Source organism: Terrapene carolina, unplaced genomic scaffold (assembly GCF_002925995.2).
Source record: "Terrapene carolina triunguis isolate 2854851 unplaced genomic scaffold, T_m_triunguis-2.0 Scaffold85, whole genome shotgun sequence".
NCBI classification, from domain to species: Eukaryota; Metazoa; Chordata; order Testudines; family Emydidae; genus Terrapene; species Terrapene triunguis.
Window position 1 is genome coordinate 23047172 of NW_020664436.1, and position 21906 is coordinate 23069077.

General features: G+C 39.3%; 1 protein-coding gene across 1 annotated transcript in view; it reads right to left on the reverse strand.

Annotated features, from left to right (window-relative positions):
• DISC1 (DISC1 scaffold protein) overlaps positions 1–21906 on the reverse strand; it is a 339029-nt gene that overhangs the window by 23256 nt on the left and 293867 nt on the right. The window contains 2 exon segments of the mRNA XM_024209411.3: positions 6763–6807; positions 15600–15855. Coding sequence (XP_024065179.3) covers positions 6763–6807; positions 15600–15855 — 301 coding nt within the window.

Here is a 21906-nt window from a genome sequence, read left to right on the forward strand (position 1 = left end):
CAGGCAGAACAGCTCCAGCTGGTGTCTCACTACTAAAGCACCAGGTGCAGGATTTAGCCTATAAACAATTAATATAACATTGGGCAACTAACCTGCTCAGTATGTTAAAACAGCAGCCAAAGCAAAGCCCCAAAATATAAATAATTGGAAAAACTGGTTTAATGACTTAGTCTTTTTTTTTTGGTGGTAAGATAAAAAGAGCATTGCATGTTCCAGTGTATGTACTTCTTTTATAAGAGTTTCTAAACTTTAATCTGGAAAACACCCCAAACGGTCTGCAACAAGTACTTATTCGAAATGATATTTCTTGTTGTTGATTTGCATAATGAACAGTGTGTAACTAGGTGCTCTGTACCTCAGACTCATAGATAATTAGCTTAAAATGTGTTCCCCATCCAATGCAATTTTGAAATAAAATATTAATGAGAAAAATGTTTAAAGGGACCTTAAATCCAGTCCCTTATTGGAACGTAGTTAGGGGCTTGAGATTATGGGCACCAGTGAGATGACTGATTGGCAATGTAGGCACAAAAGTACAAATTGGGCTCAGCAATATAATCGCACATTTTTATGATGTAGAGAACCCAGAGGCCTGAGGTATAACTAAATCCCCAAAATTCCAATAGGCGACATGTCTACCCTTTGATGCTATCACTACCCACTGTGCTGTTTGGTGTTTGATTTTTTTTAAAAGGAACATTCACACACAAGTTAAGAAAGGCATCAATTTTCCAAAAATAATTTGAGTTTATTTCCCATCATACTGAATGCTAACCTTGTACATAAACACTGTACTACAAGGATGTCTACAGATCCTTTGTGCCACTGCGAAATTAAAATTTAGGCTCCTAAGTGAGATCTACTGCAAAGACTCAATTTCTGCTCTATCAGTAGATTAATTTAAAAACTATTCTGAAATAATAGTGTGCAGTTATTATGGATGCATTGATAGTAACTCCATTGGTAAGTCAAGTTTTGCACTTAAAGAAGGGAATCAACCTGTTTGTTACATATGAATAATACAGCCCCTCCTCCCCAAAATTACAGCACTTTCTCTGAGTACAGAATGAATTTTCTGAGAATTTACAAATAAATCAGATAACTGGATCCAGAATTACAATGAATTAATACGGAGTCCTGTAATAAATTTAGCACCCAGTCCAGACCTATGACATCATAAGGGGGGAAATGAAAAAAAAATCAAATACTTCTTTAAAAATGAGTTTAATTTAATCTGGGTCCACAAATTCTAAAATCCCTTACTCATAATCATGACTACTGCATGGTGTCTAGTGGGTAATAACAACACCCCTGTAATATAGTTTACCCTAAACTACTGAAATGTGCTCTCAAGCTTAACTCCATCTTAATGTAATAACAACATTAATCTGGGTGTATTATCTATATATGGGAGAGAGCTGCTTCTTCTGTTAAAATAAACAATTCCCTCCCTAGACAAGCAGTGTCACTGGATACCACATTAGTAGGTCATGAGAAATATACTCATATCTTGTGAAGACCTTGGTGTATAAGGCAATGTATTGATTTTTTGGGGGGAGGGGGAGGAGAGGTCATGCTGTAGATAGATAGTTTCAACTGTTGTTTAACATGGAGGACAGAGTGCTGAGAATTGTTTTATAATGGGGTGAGACAAGTCACCAATGCTCTCAATAAAAGTGAGTATTCTACATTTTCAAAAACAAATTCACAATCCTCTACTTCTAAAAAAGGAGGTATCAGCTAAAAAATAGAGAAGGAACAGTGATTTTCAGCATCTTTCATGCCTAGTATTGGCACTAGTAATACTTTTACCTGACACTTATATATATATATAGAGAGAGAGAGACAGGCAAAAACACTGCCAGTGACATAGAAACTATTCCAACCACTTCCTGGTAGGAGATCTGCTCTGTGTATACTGCACAACACTAGCTCAGAGAAGTAAATGGACTCTGCCTCAAGCTCAATGTACTAACATAAATCCTCCCGCTTGCTGGTTACACTAACGCTGCAAGCAAACCTAACTCTGATAGCACCTTAAGACTTGTTTGGTTATTTTTTGCACTGACCTCACTTTTAGGAATCTGAATGTTACTGCTAGGAGACATTAATATAGTAAGAGAGAGATGAAATTATGGTATGGATTTTTGTGCGTGCAGAGGGTGTAATTTTTGATGGGGTTTATTTTTGTTGCTCCTAAAGCAGACAGAAATAGGTACAAAATGCACGTGATTGTTGTAAGATATATTTCTGGCAGTGGTGGGAAAATTTCCTCAGCTTTCTAATGCAAAGTGGACTTACTCACCTCTCCTCCCCTTTTTAGCTGTGGGTATACAACAGACGTTGCTGCACCTGCATTAGCGTATCAGCTTTAATAGGAGATCAGAATGTTTTTCAATTTATTTTCTGTGGTTCATATTTTCTTAAAAGCCATTTTAATCTCTACTTCCAACTGGCAGTCATTATACAGTACCACTTAGCTATAAATATATGTTTGGTCAACTTCTCCAGTGCAGACACCATCCTCCCTCTCTGAATTCTAGTTCAGCAGTTTGCATATAGGAATTAGTGAAGTCAACACACTCTTTTTTGTCACTGTTGTTTCCACCACAAAGTTCCTCTTCACTCCAGTCTCAGAAGTGAGAGTCCCAGATACATCCCCAAAACTGGTCCTAACAGTAAGCAAGCTGTCTAGTCTTCAAATTAATCAAATTGTGCCCCTGATAAAACTTTCAGCACAAAAAGCCTTAGAACTATTGCTACAGCACACCCGGTGAGACATTTCTCGTCTGGGCTGAATTAGAACTGATATTTCTTTTATGCCCATTAAAAACTGTTTGAAGTAATTTAAAATACAAGATGGGGTTTCCGCTGTCAGACAGACATTTCACATTACAACTTTTTTTAGAACATTCAGGCTTCATTTTCAGAAGTGCTGATTTCCCACCACTCCAAATGAAGTTAATCAGTGGGTACTCAGCACCTCTGAAGAATCACACCCAGGTATGTCGAAAAGTACACGTACACACGAACACTTGATTATATGTTTAAACCAGGGGCGGGCAACCTTTGTGGCCTGAGGGCTGCATCGGGTTTCCAAAACTGTATGGAGGACAGGTTAGTGGAGGCTGTGCCTCCCCAAACAGCCAGGCGTGGCCCAGCCCCGGCCCATCCAACCCCTCCTGCTTCTCACCCCGATGTCCCCCCTGGGACTCCTGCCCCATCCCCCTGTCCCCTGGCAGCCCCCGGAACCCCTGCTCCTGACTGCCCTCCGCCACTCCATCCAACCCCTCCTCTCATTTCTGACTGTCCCCATTCGACCCCCCTGTTCTCCACCCTCTGACTGCCCTGACCTCTATCCACGCCCCCGCCCCCTGACCACCACTCTGAACTCCCCTGCACTCTATCCAACCCTCCCTGCCCCCTTACTGTGCTGCCTGGAGCACCGGTGGCTGGCTGCCCAGCTGGAGCCAGCCACGCCACCGCGCAGCACTGAGCACTGGGTCAGGCCCAGGCTCTGCAGCCCCGCCACCCAGAGCATTGCGCCGGCGGCTCAGTGAGCTGAGGCTGTGAGGGACGGGGGACAGCAGGGGAGGAGCCAGGGGCTAGCCTCCCAGGGCAGAAGCTCAGGGGCCGGGCAGGAGGGTCCCGCGGGCCGTAGTTTGCCCACCTCTGACCTAAACCATATGTAGTGTAATCTCATACCATACTCAGACATTCAGTTATCTAGCCACACAGTGGTCAAACTACACAAGGAGAAAACATTTCTCCATGTTCCGCATCCCTTAATGTGGGAGTCACTGTAGAGAAGAGGGTGGCACTGACTACTGAGAACAGGTCCAAATTCTCTCTGTGCATAATGTACAACACTCAGGATAATTTGTGCAGAGCAAGCATCAATGTGCAAAACTGCATGCATCTATTCAAGAAACCACCACAGCTGCACTATTCATTCTCAGGGTCTGAGAGTGACATGACTACAATCTACTGTACTTTAACAAAAAATACTGGACAGACGCAGCAGTGGTTCACCATCCATAATGGGCAGCAGAGAAAATGGTTTGTAAAGCTATCACCCCATTGAGTGACCACCCAGCTACGGCCACCACACAAGCTGTGCCCCAATACTGACTACTGCCTGGCAGTTCTGTTCCAGAGATACCACATCACGGGAAGCTCTGGCTGACCCTCTGTGTGCCACCTTTGGGTTTGGTGACTTAGTTTGGATGCACAGACCAAGATGAATGGTGGGATGGTGTGGGACTGTACTTGTCTGTGTTTGTATATCACAGCTGGAGTATGTCTTGTGTGACTATGGACACAAGAGATGATCACTGCTTGTGCATCTCATCCTCCAAACATTTCACTTTGTCAGAGCCCTCTGCATGTCTGAGTGACAGGGATTAGCGTGTTCTGGAATATTGGTGAGAGGAGAGGGGCTATGTGAAACATAACCCAAGCAAACTCCAAAAGGTAAGTAGGAACACAGCAAACCATGGCTTATCATACATGCTTTAATTCTTGCCATCCCATCAACCTTTTGCCAAGAATGATGCTGTCACGTGGGCATGTTGGGGTGTTTGGGAGCAGCTTCAACACGACAACATGCATCAGAGCTTCTTTTTACGTGCAGTGACTCAAGTACTAAGGTTCCCACTCAGGTTCTTTGCAATTACGTGACAACTCACAACCACATCTCGCATTTCTTTAGCTCAATCTGCTCTATCCTCCCACTTCCTCTGCAGTGGTACGGAATGCTGGTGTTGTGGCACATGGGCATGTTAATTACTGCCAAAATCATGCTGCAGCCCTGACCATTCTGTCCCCTCATGTTTCCTGTATTACAGTTGCTGAAGAACGTTCTTGGAAGAGCATCCACAAGGTCTATATTTTTCTGCTGTCCTCCAGTGTTCAGTCACACAAGACACCTTGCCATGTTCTGTGTGAGAGCAGGTTCCCGTCTCTTATCATCTGTATTCCCTCTGTCTGAAGGATACAGTATTTCTGGTCTGGGCAGGCTTTGAATATGCAAGTGTACTACTACAACTGGCTTCATTTAATGTACCTGGGATAATTCCAGTTCCTGTGGGTATTGTCATCTACTGGTTTGCAAGTGATAATCTGCATTGGGCCAGAACTTTTCATAGAAATTGCTTTCTGATGTGCACATCCATTTGTGTAAGGAGTCAGCATAGCTGGATATGATTTGCAGGTGGCTCACAGTGTAAGTAATTCCTTTTTCTACCTCTGTCTAGTCACCATGATCCAGCAACTGTCCTGCAGCTTTCTGTATCACTGCTGTGCATTAGTCTGCTGGAGGTGTTTACATTCTGTATCTCAGGCCATATGCTGCCTGTACTGTCTTGTAAAGACTCTGCTATCTTGGCAGCTGCCTGTGGCTGATGACTGGACACTGTCCATGTACCATTGTTGTCATTCTTTTCTGACAACAGGTGTTTTCGCTGTCTTGGTGCCTGCGGGATTATGTACTCCTTTTGTGTGTCAACACTGTTCAGAGGCATATGCGTGGCTTTGTCCTGATTCACAGCTGAGGCCAATGGCATGAGAGGCAGTTTTCATCATCTCAAACTCATTTTTTGCTCAGATAACCTTCACCCCCAAAAGCTTCTTCCTGCGCATGCTGCCATCATGCACAGCTGAACTTTCTCTGGCATATCTAGTCTCATGGGCGTGATCTCACAGTCTGCCTGTCTACAAAGACAGTAATTTGAGTTCGTCTCTTGAGGTAAAGTATCTTGCCTGGATTTTTCCAGCTTCTATGCAGCCTTTGGATTTACTGGTGGTAATACAGAGTAGTGGCTTGTCCAGATGGCTACCCCATATTGCAACCCAGTAACAGTTCATTTTTGAATTTGCATGGCTGGGCAGCAGGGGGTACATATACTCATATATACTACTATGGGATGTGAAATAAGGTTTACTTCCTGTGTAATTAATTTGCTTGCTGGAAGTGGTGCATATCAACTAAAATTTCTCAATATGTAAGCTTCAGCCCAAGGTATCCCAGTGTGGAATTGGGCCATGGTGAATTTATACTACTCCCAAGGGCAATATAAGTGTAACTACAGATTTATTATCTGACCACTCAGTTTATAGCCAAAAAGGTTGTCCTCCCATTTATTTTTGACGGGAAATGCATCTCAAATTACTTCATTATTTTAGACTTTGCTCAAAGATACAAACTGTAGGATCTGACATCTTTATTTACAAAATGATTGCAAAACACGATACCAAAAAGATGACAAACATCCAGGATTTGTATCCAGATAACATTTATATTGAATATCGATACTCCAAACATTTATATACTTCTGAAAGGAAAAATAATGTGTTCAAAGGGATTCAAATAGAATAAAAAAGTATGGTACAGGTAGACGAGGAAACAAGCATTATGATTTTGCTCCATGTTAAAATATCATTATTGTCGTACACTAGAGTAAACTAATTATCACTAGCTGTCTATTTCTCTGATGCATTAATGCTATTTCTTACATCTGTGTTAAAATCACTGCCTTAGGGTCTGATCGTGCTTCTGCTGAAGTCACTAGCGGTTTTCCCATTACCTTCAATGGCAGAAAGATTGGTCCCTTCATTTTGGTTTTGGCCTTCCTTTCCTAAATATCTGCCCCCTATTCTGCAATTTTCACCCAAAGGTGAAAAAGAGCTATCTGTTTTAAAGGAATCCCAAGGAAGTTAGTACAATTTCCCCCAATCCTCTTATGTTGTCTAGAAAGCACTTACCTCATACAAATGATCATCTGTACCAAATGAAATATCCTCCACAACCTGTTAGGGATAGGTCATAAGATAAACATAATACATTATGTATAAACACGAGGATTTTAATGTAATTGTGTAGCAGCAGTATAGCATAGTAAAAATTATGCTGCAAAACAATATAAGAGTTCAGCCTCAGTATAAAGAAAGAGGATAGAAGTCAACAAAGGAGAAACCTAAAAGCTATTTTCCATCGAGCTTATTATGGAATGACAGCCAGGCCATATTTAAGGCTACAGTTTCTGTTATAAATAAGTGTGATTTTTGCTCCTCCCCCTCAAATCTACAAACAAACGAATATCATCTTCAAAACCAGTAGATGGGGTTGAGGTGGAATCTTTTATCAAGTTTGTAAAAAACAGTATAAATTCAAAAAGTGTATGTGGAAAGCAAAACTTTTTCTAACCTTTTTTAGCCACTCTAACAAAAAGCTGAAAGAATGAGAGAGGTGAAATGTAGATTATTAGATTTATTTGGTCAATATATTGTACAAAGAACCAACGATTATCAGATTAAACTCTAATTTATAAATTAAGATTGTAGGCCCCAATCATCTATGTGACACTGCACGAGTACATCCTTGTGCCAGTGCAGCATCCCACTGGTGTCCCACGCAGGCACCATGGTTTGCACATACAGATTCTTTTACAGGCATGGAAGACTTCCCTGAACTGATCCATAAGGCTACTATCCTCTCCTTCTTCAAGGCACATTTCTACTATGATACAAGAAATTAGAAAATATTTAAATGACTAGGCTGAGGGGTAGTTGGGGAAGTCATGAAACTGTAAAATTATATATTAGTATCACACACACACACTATTTGTAGCCCTCACTTGAATAAAGCTAAAGTTAGTGTTTTGACAAAGCAACACACAGTATCAGAGACCTGTATATAGGAAACAAATTATAAAACATAGAATATTCTTGGTGAACTTTTCAGAACTCCACCTCTGCAAAGAAGGGAACTCTGCAAAGACATTAACTCTGTCTTCAGTTTTTGTTTGTTGGTGTGTTGGTTAGTGCATTTGTTGGTTTTTACTATGTTTCATATTCTTGGAAGAATTAAATTTGATGAGATACAGAGGTCTTCATTAAAAAGCTAGTGTTTACCCAGAGATACCACACAGTGGTATCTGGCACTCCTCAGAATTTCCTTATGGTTAGAATGAGCAGCGGTATCTTAGGCATGGCTGTGCAGTAAATGTGTGTAAATGTGCAATGGTGACCTGAGCACTGTATACAAGCTTGTTGTTACAGAATCCCTTTGCAGGTTGGATTAAGGATATAGAAAACATACTCAAACACTGACCTTCACTGATGCTCAATGTTGACATTTAAGGTAGATAAATTTAAAGTCTCCAAATGATTTTTGAATCTCTACAAATACAATATTTAATTAAACTAATATGAAAGTACATTTTGTTTAGATTTCTAAAAGTGTTGCCCTTTACATCTGGCACATTTACATCCTGGATCAGAGGGTACTTTAATCTATGGTAATATGTTGCATCCCACTGACAAAGGCTTTATTGCTGACTGCTATCACCAAATTCTGACACTGTATCACATACAGTTTTGACTTAATTTTTAACGTTGGTCATTTAAAAAGTATACTGTTGTCATTTCTTTTTAGTGAGAGTCCATTTCAATATCACAGAGTATTAATATCTCAAACATAGTTATTCAAACAAAATGCTGTGTAATTATATAGCACCTTTTCAACAAGGATCTGAAAGCGTTTTACAAACCTTCTTTACAGATGGGAAAACTGAGGTACAGAGAGGAAAGGTGACTTGCTCAAGGTCAAGCAAATTAATAGCACAGCTGGAAGAGAACCTGGCAACCTGATCTCTACTCTAACAACACACACTCTGTTTCAAGCATTGAGCTGGAATTATACATGTTACAAATGACTGATGTGTTAGCTACCAAACATGTTGGCGTACCAAAGGTAATACTACTGCATTTTGTTTTTTTTACCTTGAAACTTTAATCACCTGAATTCTCTTGAAATCTAGTAGGTGTTTCCTTCCTTCATAAGGTTAAAGAGGGAACACTGCACAGCATGCCAGAAGAAGAAGAAAAAAAGGACAGGTCAGGAAATGAAACGTGAAGGTTCATGGGTATACATGATCCTAGAGATACCAGGTGTTAGGGAGGTTTTAACACACACAAATCTACACAGGTATTAGTTGTCAGCAGTGCCTCTGATGTTGCTTACAAGGAAAATATCAACAAACAAAAGTCAAAGCAAGGACACACAAGGAGAGATGCAATGTGCAGGTGTTAATATCTTGAGAAATGAAGTGTTATTGTATATAAGGCCGGGTAAAATCCTGGTATAATTCAGAAATTACCCAGAAACAAACTATGAAAAAAATTCCAACCTCCTCCACTTCTAAGTAACCAGAGTAAAAATACTTGGAGTCAATTTAGAGCTACAGAAAATTTTAAGGAACAGATCTAGGACCCACTGGGACCATGGCAGAATCACACCCAATTGCCATGATTCTAGTTTGGTTCCTTCGGACTAAAGGTGGCTCCATGTTGTTCTTACTTAATTCCAGCAAGTTAATTTTGGTTCCTGATAGAAGAACCATACCTGATGTTGCCAGAATCTGTCTTGGCTCTGTCTGGTGCAGGAGTACTTTGGCTTGGTTCAGACTGATTAGTGTTGTTTATAGATTTGTTCCAATAAGTTAAAGAAGACTGCTGTTCTGACTAGCTGTTGGTAGTTCCAGTGTGGTGCCGTTTATTCTCAGGTGTTTTTGGCTGTTCCAGGATAATTCTGGCTGGTCCCATCTGATTTAGTTCTGGCAAAAACCAGTAAAGGTGCTTCTACCAGCAGGGTTGTCATGGGTTATAGATGTTTTCCCAGCTCTGCAGTTGGTTTTGCAGGGGAAGTTTGTTAGATATGGTTATTCTGTGATGCCACAGGTAGTTTATTGTCCCATTAAACACAGTATATTTAATTCTGAGTTCTACATAAGCAGGTTAAAAAGAAAATAGTATTTGTGAGGATCACTGAGTCTTCAGTGTAAGTACAACTATAAAATATATTACAACTATAAAATATATTCCAACGGTCTTAAGAAATACAGGGATAAGGCTGTCAAATAATAAACTTATGATCACACAGGAAAGTAAGATATCTGGAACTTTCAAAGCATGCAAAGCCTGAACGATCATGACTGAGCATGTGATATTCTGTGATCTACTGAGGATATATCTTATTTTAAAAATAATAATAAAATAAGCAAGTCTTTATTGTCAAGGAGCAAATCCAGTAGGATCTTGAATGACTGGCTGTTCCCTTTCTCCTGTTTCAAACCCCTTTTGCATAAGAATAGTCTTAAGTTTTTAATGAAACCTGTGAGCAAAAGTTAATCGTATGTGAGGAAATTGTATTTATAATACATCGCCATGAACCCAGGACCCAGTTTACAGTAATGTTTTGTCAGAGGTAACAAGATAAATGACTGGAAGTGAAAGTATATGAAGTAGTTATTGGTAAACTGACAAATGAACCACTAGAATCCAGCCTTCAACCCCTCACTCATAACGTTTCAGTATAAAGTGAATCAATTGCCAGGCTGCCAGTGTGTGTGCATATGTATTATATCCTTTCTGTCATTGTTTTGAAGCTAACAGTTCTGCAAGCTCCAAAACAAATGATGCCTCTGTTCCTCTTTTTTTGGAAAGGAGTTAATATTCTTCAAAGGATACCACTCCTCTTTTGATACTTCACAAAACTGAGTTCAATCTTATCAAGATATGTACCTTAGAAGGACTCCATAAGGACTCAAAGAATGCCATCAAATAATTTGGTAAATGCAGGTTCTTCCTTAAGTGAGTATTTATAATCTCCATCCCTTGTCACATGATAAATTATCATGTGGTTGATTACTAATGATCATCATTAAGCTGTTCCCTAAGAGATACCTTAAAACCCTTTCAATGGTCAAATGAAAGAGTAACTAAAAGGCATACAACCTATTTTGCCATAGACAGAGCTATTTTTAAATAACCACAAAAGTTCCACAGTTATGCATCATGACAGAAAGTTTAAATGCTGGAAAAGAGATGCCAGACCTCTCAAGTAAGTGCATTTACAGATCAGAGGACTTGCTTCCTTCCTTTACCCAGTTTCTCTTTCTCAAATTATTGCCATGGCTATAGAAAGGTGTAATGTGTTTATTAAATATTCTACCCCATAACTGGCTGTTAGGAGGTGTTTGTGAAAGATACACTCCATGCCTTCTCTCACTAGACATACACTGCCCAACATTCCTGTTCAGATGCTACTAGCCTGTTATGCTATTGTCTAAACCACAACACCAATGATGAACATTTTTGTACAGATTTTATACTCCACAAAAATAAACAAAATCTTGAAAATGTAATAATGTCAAACTAAGGGCATAAGTATATATGTCTTATTTAGAGGCACCATATGGGGTCAGATCTTAAGACCTCCAAAACTGAATGAAAGGCATAGGGGAAACACAGGAATCTGGGAAGCTAAGGTAGTAGAACTGAAGCTGAAGCAGCTCTGGAATTGAATTTCCAATGCCATTGTAAGCAGTTTCATTTGTCTCAAATGCATAAGTTGGCCTGATTTTTCTAAAATGAAATGAAGCACCTAATCACTTGGTCAACGTAGGAAGCAGGCAGTATTGGGAAACTCAACAAATTTATCTGGGGAGCAACTGAGAAAATCGTGGTAAAATTTGTTTTCAGTCTTGTAGCTGTCTTGGTCCCAGGATATTACAGATTATTGTAATGAGCCAGAAGAAAAAAACAAACAAACCGTGAAAAGCACCTTCAAAAGATGAGTCTGGGAACTTAAGTTCAAAAGTTCATAACTCTGCTAGACAACAAAAACTGTGGACTGAATAAAGTCATTGGATTTATAGCTCATTACAACAATCTGTAACCCACTAATCTTCCTTTGTCATACAACTGTAGAGGTGTAAACTATCCACTTCACCTTGAATAGTCACTTGCAACATGTGCACCTTGCAACTCCTTATCTGTTCCACCTTGTATTTAGCTGTGATATTCTGAGAACCTTTCCAAGAAGAGCTCTGTGTAAGCTTGAAAGCTTGTCTCTTTCACCAACAAAAGTTGGTCCAATAAAATAAATTACCTCACCCATTTTGTGTCTCTAATAACCTGGGACCAACACAACTACCACAACACGGCAAACAACACAGGAAGATATCAAATTTCACTGTCTGAAATGGAAATTCCACAACATGAAGAAAAAGGAAATCAAACTTAATAACGTCCTCTACTTCCTGAGCAAATTCAAGAGGACTCCCAGAGGACTAACCATCTATAACCCTCTGACCACTTAACTACACACAACTCTAAATATGCTAAAGAGCTCTGCAGAAGGACTTCAGAAAAACTGAGGAACCATCTCCAGTACCTCACATATTCCAGAAGGGACACCCCTCAAATAAGAAATCATCACATGCTCCCATATGCTGAAAAGAAAAAAAACAGGAACCCTACCTGGAGATCATGCAAGAAAGCCAAAACTATAACCCCACCCCCACCCCATCCAACACAAAAACAAAAAATGGAAATAACTACAACAAATTCACAACCTACAGAACACCACTTCCAGGAGAAACCATGACACCAGGACCCACCAGATGGATACTAGGTGACACCCCAACGTCATCAACTTATCAAGGCTACCTCTTACCAGAGCTGAATTATCTACTTTCTCAGGGACTGAACGTCTGCCCCACCACAGAATTTGATACCATACTAACATGTGAGAACTAGAAGAATTATTTCACTGATTCTGCCTCAAAGAAGTCGTTCAGAACAAAGACAATACAGGTCTGTCGCATCTTACGTGCATTTAACATGCGCGATTTCAACTTTACGCGGTCGGCAAAAAAAAAAAAAAAAAAAGAGAAAAATAACAATTTTAATATAGTACCTGTAGTGTGGACGATTCCGCCCGCCATTGAACTCAATGTAATTTTGACTATATGCGGTTTTTGCTTTACACGCTAACCGCGGAACGGAACCCCCGCGTAAGATGAGACAGACCTGTACTGCTCATAGTATTGTCCCCAGTGATGGTCATAAGAAAAAGGAATCATCTGACTGGACACCCCACAGTGGATGAAACCACACACTTGATTGCTTCAGGGAAAAATTTGACTGTGAAATCCCAAAACAACATATCCACTACAATCTCTCCATTGCGGAGAGGACAGCTATACAGTCTCTGAAATCCAACCACCGGATAGTGATCAAACCAGCAGATAAAGAGAGACCCATCATAATCCTCAAATGTGATGATTATGTCAATGAGGCCAACCGACAACTCTCTGATGCCACCTACTATAATAAAGTAAGAAGACTCCACACCACAATTCATCCAGGAATGTAAGGATATCATCAAATCCTTACCAAAACAACTCCAAAAGAAACTATAGAACCTCATACCCCTTGAACCCACCCCAAAGACCTTCTACATGCTTTCCAATATATACAAACAAGGGAACCCAGACAAACCCATCATATTTGGCCATGGCATGCTTACTGAAGGAATATCGGGACTCAGAGAAACCATCCTCAAACCACTCACCACACAAAAGTCCAGTTTCCCACAGAACACAACTGACTTTCTCCAGAAACTCTGCAACATTAACAGCCTCCCTTCAAACACCATCTTGCCACAATGGATGTCACCTCCCTATATATCAACATCCCTCACAATGAGGGAATTGCCTCCTACCTCAAATATCTACAGGACAATGGACAACACTCATATCCACACCGACCTCACCCAAATCATTCTCACCTCTAATAATTTTATGTTCAACAACAAACACTTTGCCCAGACCATGGGAACAGCCCTGGGTACTAGGATGCCTCCCCAATATGCCAACCTGTTCATGGACCACACCAAAGAATAATTTTTGGAAAAATGCATCATGAAACCAATGATAGTCCTGGGATACATCAATGATATTTTCATCCTCTGGAAAGACAATCTAAACTCCCCTGTAGATTTCCACCACAACTTCAACAACCACTACCCATCCATCAAACTCTCTCTATAACACTCCTACACCAGCATCAACTTCCTGGACACCATGATCAGCTTCAATAATGGAACCATATAGGAAACTACATATGAGAAACCTATAGATCACCACACTTACCTTCACAGATCTAGTAACTACCCCAAACATCATGAAATCTGTTATCTACAGCCAGGCACTCAGATACCAAAGAATATGCTCCGAGGAAAAAGTCCAGGATATGCACCTTAATGCACTTTAAACTGCCTTCACCAAACAATGACACTCCACCAAAGAAATAGATTGCATGATTAAATGGGCCATCCAAATATCCTGAGAGAACTTGCTTCGATACAGGAAAGAAACCCCTCTGACTGCACACCCCTACTTGTCACCTACCACCCCACCCTGGAAACCATACAGGGTATTATAACCCATACTCAATGGGGACCACATCCTGAAAGAAATCTTTCCCAAAACCCCTCTTCTGGACTTCAAACAATCCTCCAATGTCGCCAGTATCAGCAGAAATAAGCTCCCCCCAGAACAGGACATAACTCAAAGTGAATCTGCAAAGATAATGCCAGCAATTCTGTTGCTTGGGTAAAGCTTGACTCTTCTTCCAAAAGTACAACTGAGAATCTAGGGAGGTTTGGGGTTGATTGTGACTGATTCTTCTACAGTCAAGGCTAGTAGAGGCAAATTCCAATCTCAGTTGCAGCTTTACCCAAGCAACAGAATTGCTGGCATTATCTTTGCAGATTCACCAAGAATAGCAGATAAAATTAAAAACCACAGCTGGCCATTTAGGATGAAAATGCCCTCTGTGTTACAACTTGTCCAGCTATATAAAACGTTTTATTTTACAAAAGGTTGAAATTACCATTCACAGCCTGATTCAGAATAGAATTTTACTAGACCAGATAGGAATTTACAGTAGGGTAATGGCCTGACTTCTGCTAAATCTCAGTCAATACAAATGCACAATTCAATATCAATTTTCTACATGGTGCAGAGTTCAATGGCTGTTAACAGTAAGTGCTCTTAAGCACACGTTTAATTTTTGACAACAAAATTCTAAAGAAATAAAAACAATGCATGTCATCGGGTTTAAGTTTTTTTGGGTCACATTACATGGTGTTGTCGGATGGTATGACTCCTTAACAGCTTGCTTATCCTTGCAGTGCTGTTAAATGATTACTGGGTAGTTGTAAATATTTAAGACAGAAATTCCAAAGCAAACCACAAAACTTAAAAGAAATATGTCAAGCCCTTTAAGCCTCCTAATTTTTTCCTTTTTAATATTTGATGCAAACTGGAAGTCTGCCAGCATCTGAACTGGAAAGACTTAGACCATTCCACTGACATTAGGGGACTCTGCTTCTCCTCTCCCTCATGCTAATGTAAATCAGGAATAAAAAGTGAATTGAGTCACACTAGCATGAAACTGATGTAAGTGAGAGGAGACACAGTTGATAATTTGTGTTAAATCCATAAAGAATCTTATGAGAATATTTTCTCCCAAAAATCGATATGTACATTACATATTCTTTCTTAATTTTAAAAAGATTGATGGTGAAAGGAAAAAGGATTGAGAGCATTTTCATAAAGCTATTTTATTTTTGTCCTTATTTGCGGCCAAATCTAAAGTTAATTCTTAATCTGCTTTGCTGACCCTTAACCCTCCCTCTCAAAATGAAAAACAATGACATCATTCAACAATCTGCAGAAAACTCTAGATACCTCTTTGAGTTCACGGCATTTGGTTTGAGCAAGGGGGCATGGAACAGCGCCCCACTCTGTGCCTTTTGGAAAGTGGCTTTCTTTTCCTCTCTCTGTGTCCGAACAGTGATCATCAGCAGCATCCATCTCATCTGTTCGGCCCTCTTCTCCCTCTGAAACACAGCAACCAGCTTCTTTCAGCTGAAACCCTTGGATCAACAGCTGACAGGCCTCCAAGTCAGCTTCCCACACTCTTTCGAGCAGCTGGTTCCCACAGCTGAAATAAAAGCCAAAGGAAAATAAAAATTTGTTTCAGGGAGAATAGTTCCTAACACATAACTTTTTTTTAAACCTAACCAAAAGGGCAGGTCAATGCTCTCATAAAGAGCTCAGCACTTTTTAAAATGGTAATGAGTTATTTCAAGCTGAGAAGCAGTAGAGGGATTTATCTACTGCAAAGCAGATGTCAAGAAAAATCTGTTAAAATGCTGTTACCTTCTGTGGTGTGTACAGTAGGTAGATTAGACCCCATTCTAATTTTACTGAAGTCAATAGAAGTTTTGTCATTTACCTCAATGGGAGCAGGATCAGAGCCTTACTCACGAAGTGGGCATTCACCCACGAAAGCTTATGCTCCAATACATCTGTTAGTCTTAAAAGTGCCACAGGACCCTCTGTTGCTTTTTACTCATTCCCAGTGGCTGCATATCTGTACTGTAAAAAAGTACTCACATAATCTTCCTCAAGTTGTTCTGAGAGAGAACGTTATCACTTCAACTAAAATATTATTTGCTGCATTAAATATGTTGGTCAAATTATACTTTTAAGAAAATAATGTATGTAACTTTTCAGATTCTTGCTAGAGTGAAACTTAGACAAAAAGCTAAAGCATCAGTCAATCAAGATTTATTAATTAAATTAGGGCTGTTTTTACTCTCCCTCAGCTTTCTCCTATCTTTTTTGTCGATTTTCCCCAACCTCACTTTGTGGTATTGTACTGTTCCCTTTTTTCCAGCTGAAGGAGGAGTTGAAAGGAGGTTTCCGTTTAGAATTTCTTAATATTTTGCACATCTGTATCTTCTTTCAATCAAAGATCTTTAAGTGCTTTATGAATATTATCCTGAAAACCCTCCATGTACAGTTCTTCAGTTGACGTCAATGAGAATTCCATGCATGCAAGGTTTTGCAGCATCAGGTATTTAAACTTCTCAGTACCATCATGACACACAGGCATATATTATCTTCATTTTACAAATGCTGAATCCGAAACACAGAGAGGTTAAATTACTCGCTGAAGTACAGTGAAGTGAGTCAGTGGCAGAGAAGGGAATAGAACCCCCAAGTCTTGACTCCCATTTCAGTGCTCTAATATCTAGATTTTATCTTAACATCTAATAACTGCAGCATTTTCTATCAATGTCCTTCAGATCTATCAGTTATAAGTTAAAAAATTTAAACAAACCAAAATATTTTATTCCAACTTTCTTGACTAAATCAGATATTCGATTACCACAGATATTTAAGATTTTTACTCTGAACACAGAATAAATTAATTGCAGAGCTAGTAATAAAATGCTTATTTGAGTGACAAACTGTTACTTTGAACAACAGTATTTTTTACTGCACAAATAAAACGTACCAACCCAAACTTGAAGCTGCAATATTTTCAGAATACAAGTGTGAATAATTTGGAGTGAGAAATGGAGCCACTGGATTAGTGCTTACAGTTTGTATGGATGCATATTTATTTAAGGTGGAATGTGACATGAGGTCTTCAAATTGCTGCCTGAATTCCAATGGGTTCTGAGCAATGCTAATTAGAAGGGGGGGAATCTTCAACACATGCCACATGAGAATTCTATGTTCCCTCCAGTCAACACTCCACCTCCAAGTAAAATAAAATAAAATAAACCCTACTATTTTCTGTACTAGATGGTGCTTGTCACTACAGTGTAATGGTTACATACACCTCTACCTCGATATAATGCTGTCCTCCGGAGCCAAAATGTCTTACCACGTTATAGGTGAAACCGCGTTATATCGAACTTGCTTTGATCCACCGGAGTGCGCAGCCCCGCCCCCCCGGAGCACTGCTTTACCGCGTTATATCTGAATTCGTGTTATATCGGGTCGTGTTATATCAGGGTAGAGGTGTAGTTAAAAACTTTCCCTGTAGGTATACCTCTGACAATTTTCTTGCCCCTTATAAAAAGTTTGTCAGCACCACTGTATAGTATTTTATGAGATATTCATTTTAGACAACTCAAGACTTGACTTGGAACTTCCAACAGGTAGCCCATTTTGATTGTTCAACTTAATAGAAGACTCCACTGATACAATTAGGATAGAAACAATGATATATGCAATAATTACTGCCAGAAAAACAAATGGTGTTTGAACTACCATAAAGCAGCAGTGTCTTGGGTACATGTTATTCACCCACTACCCAAGTCATTTGGTCATCATGAGTTGATCATGATTAAGATTTATACAGATTTCAGCATTCCATAAATACTGTACATGTCTAATAGCTTTGGGTGTATTTCAAGGACATTATTATTTTGCCACTATATTAGTAAAACTCTGGTACTTCGTGATGTATCCCTAAGTAGGTTATCAAATATGTATGTTAATAGACCCTATGTTGCTGAACTTTTCAACTGAAAGCAGTAAATGCACAGATGCTTTTGATGTTCTGAGTCTATTTAATTCTTGGGGCTATATTTCCATAATTTTTTATTTTAAAATTACTGAAAGTTTAGGGGCATTTTTAAACAAATATTTTGAAAATTGCAAACAGTAAACATAAAACCACATGCCAAATAAATAAAAAATTGTTTATGTGGTCCAATTTTTTGACTATTTCAGCATTTTAGATATATAATTAAATGTAATTAGTCCTAGTGACGTGGCTGGGACTACTCCTCTTCTTAAATTAAGCACAGTATAACTCTGTAGGATTGGACCTACATTGTGGACAGGTCAAGATTAGGTCACACTTTATATTGAAGTTACATTTATAAATACATAATTGACTAATAGATGTTATATATGCACGTTACAGACATACCAGTATGTGTTAAGTACATCAATCAAAGGTATTACAAGAAACCTATTGATTTGTTGGACTCTATAACAGTCTATACGAATTGGTTAATCACTTACTGATCCTTTATAAGCTATTGATAGTGTACTCTTTATATAAAAAAGCATGACCCAAGATTATATATCTAAAGGGGGATTTGTCCCCTGAGGATTCTTTCCATCTTCTATTAAGCTTACAGGCTATTTCTCCCCTCAGGCTTCGTGCAAGATTCCCAGTGATGTCAACAGGAGTTCTGCATGTAGCTCAGCAGCAGAATATTGCTCTAAAACTATTTAGAGTGTTCACTGGAAGTCCAGGAAAATAGGTTTCCTGCTAAGAGCACTGCAGACACACACACGTCATCTTTGGCTCTTGCACACGTTAGCTTAAATGAAAACATGTGCCCATGTAAGTAAGAATAGCCAAAATATTTTTATAAAAAGTAACAGGAGCTAGACAAGGAGGCAGCATTTTTTGTAAATCTCAGTGCAGCTTATCTCAGAGATGTCTTCTGATGACTGAAACGTGAAGAAAAATGGCTCATGATCCACAGTGGCCAAAACATTGTTTGTGTAGAAGATACTGTTCTTTTAACTGACAGAATGAACCTCTGGTGAGGAGCCATATCATGAAAGCCAATAAAGTGAGACTGAAAATGAAACCAAGCATAATAAAATTCATATTCAATAAATACACATGCAAAAACTTTCCAGCAGTGGAAACATAAATTAAATAGAAACAAATAAATGTGTAACTTAGAGAACTGATTCCTAACAGAAGATAGAGTTGCCAACTCTCCAGGATTGTCCTAGAGTCTCCAGGAATTAAAGATTAATCGTTAATTAAATATTATGTCATGTGATGAAACCTCCAGGGACATGTCCAATCAAAATTGGCAAACCTATTGGGATCAGGACTAAAGTTTTGATTCAGGAAAGCACCTACGCACGTGCTTACTTTACACACATGAATAAGTCCCATTGACATCAAAGGGATGTAAGCATGTGTACATGGTCAAGTGTTTTCCTGAATCGGGGCTTAAGTGCAGGCATCAAGGGAAAAAAAGCTTAGAATTAATGACATTCAGGAAGATGAAAGATGTTTACCATTGATTCATCCTACACACAGTGTATGCCTTGGAAAATGTATTAAAGACAATGGGCCAATAATTTCCCACAGTCTGCAAGCCCTATTCAGGATGCCTTATTTACCCTCTGCTCAAGAAAAACTTGAATTGACATTAAGAGGAGTTTTCCCTAGGTAAAAAATGCCTAAGGAGTGATGAAATGGGTCTGACAGAAATAACCAGGGAAAGTCATTACAAAGGATACAGGATACCATTTAACATCAGAAGGAAATATGGTCTAATAAAAAGGGCACAGGACTGGGAATCAGGAGCTTTGGATTCTATTTCTAGCTCTACCACTGACCTACTGTGTGAGCTAAGGAAAGTCACTTCATCTCTCCATGCCTCTGTTTTCCCTCCCACTCTCTGTTTCATCTATTTAGATTCTGCTCTTTGGGGTAGAGATCTTTCTCTTACTGTATGTCCATACAGTGTCTAGCTGTCTCTAGAAAGGTAACCACCCTAAGGGAGGCCAGGAAGAAGGAGGGAAAGAAAATCAAGAAAAGTAATGCTTAATCCACTCAAAAAAACCCATGAAGACCATATTTTTAGAAACCCCACCTTTTAATGTAGTTTACCATATTACCATTAATGTTATGTATTAATAGCTATGTTTATACTCAAATATTGCTTAATCCTTCAGAAATTTACCCTCACACCTGTTATCTCAAACATCTGTATCTAAATTTTTCCAGCTTGATTTGCTTTTGATTCTTTAACATTCACTCTGCCACTTTAGCCTCCTGCCCCCCCTTGTATTTTTTTGATGCCTACAACTTTCCACTCTCATCCAAACCCGCTCTGTAATGTTCCATCATGCAACTGGATCACATGAGGTGTAGTCAGTCAAGGTCCCCACAACCCTATTTTCCCTGTCAGCTCTGGGTTTAGGAATAATCAGGTAGAGAAGATACAGCTGGAGCTCATCAAACCACAGGACTCAGCTGGCACACACAAAAGGAGAAAGAGGAAAGGAATAGACTGGGGGGAATGGAAAACTTGGACTCAGTTCAAGCAGGGGTATTGGTTTTCCCTTGCTCAGACCCTAGAAAGGGCTTTGGTTTTGACTATTTATGGAAGGGAACTTTGGGTTGGTTGGGTTTTGTTTGTTTGTTTTTGATTTTGGGGCTGGGAACTTCTCTCACTGCCAATGAGAAAAGCCTGTTATACACACCAGAGTCTCAATTTCACATTTCAATGCCTACTAAAACAATGTTGTATATCTCATCTCTACGGCCACCAAGAAAATTGGAAATCTTGTAAGTTCATTACATACTTTACGCTATACTGATGCTTCCCAGGGCACCAAAACCTTGTTTCTGCTGCTCCCTTGTTTCCAAACTTGTTAACAACCCTTGTTTGTTCATGAGCACTATTAACTCTCTTCTCCATCTAAACACTTCGCAGTTTCAGTCTTTCCCCAACAAGGCTCAAGGAATCCTATTTCTTTTCTTCCAAGATTGTCTTTTTTTTTTTAAATTTCTCCTCCCCCTTTGACACTTACTCCAAATCCTTCTAATCAATTATTTCTTTTCCTTTTATTCTCCCTCCCCTGCCTTCTCCCCTTGTACCCTGGGACCACTTGGACATTTGGTTCCTTAAAACCAGTTCCTCCTCCTGACCTACTTCATTCTCTTACTACATACTACAATATTGCTAATGTGCCACTGTCAAAAGCAACTTTTCCACTGGTACCTTCTTACTCCTCCATTCTCCCCATCTTCCTCTCCTATATTTCCTTTGTATTTGGTAAAATCTTCTATGGACTTGCCTCTGCCTACTTCATGGACCTTACCTCTCTCTACCCACTCCCTACGCCTTCCCCTATTTAACAACTGACCCTTATCAGGCCTTTCACTATTGGTAAAGAATGTTCTTTCTTGCACCTCTGGCTGCTAGAAATAGCCTCCATAGCGCTTCATTTCATATAATATCTCAGCTGAAAATAATTTTTCCAATTTCCTCTCCTTTCTTTCTCCCCCTGCTATTATTCATTATTTAGTGCTGTACTTTTATTATTTGAAGTAACTCTGTAAAACTTCTTATGATTAAATTTGTATGAAAGATGGTGTACAAAATAAATGTGTATTGTATTGTATAAATGACTTTGCTGATTA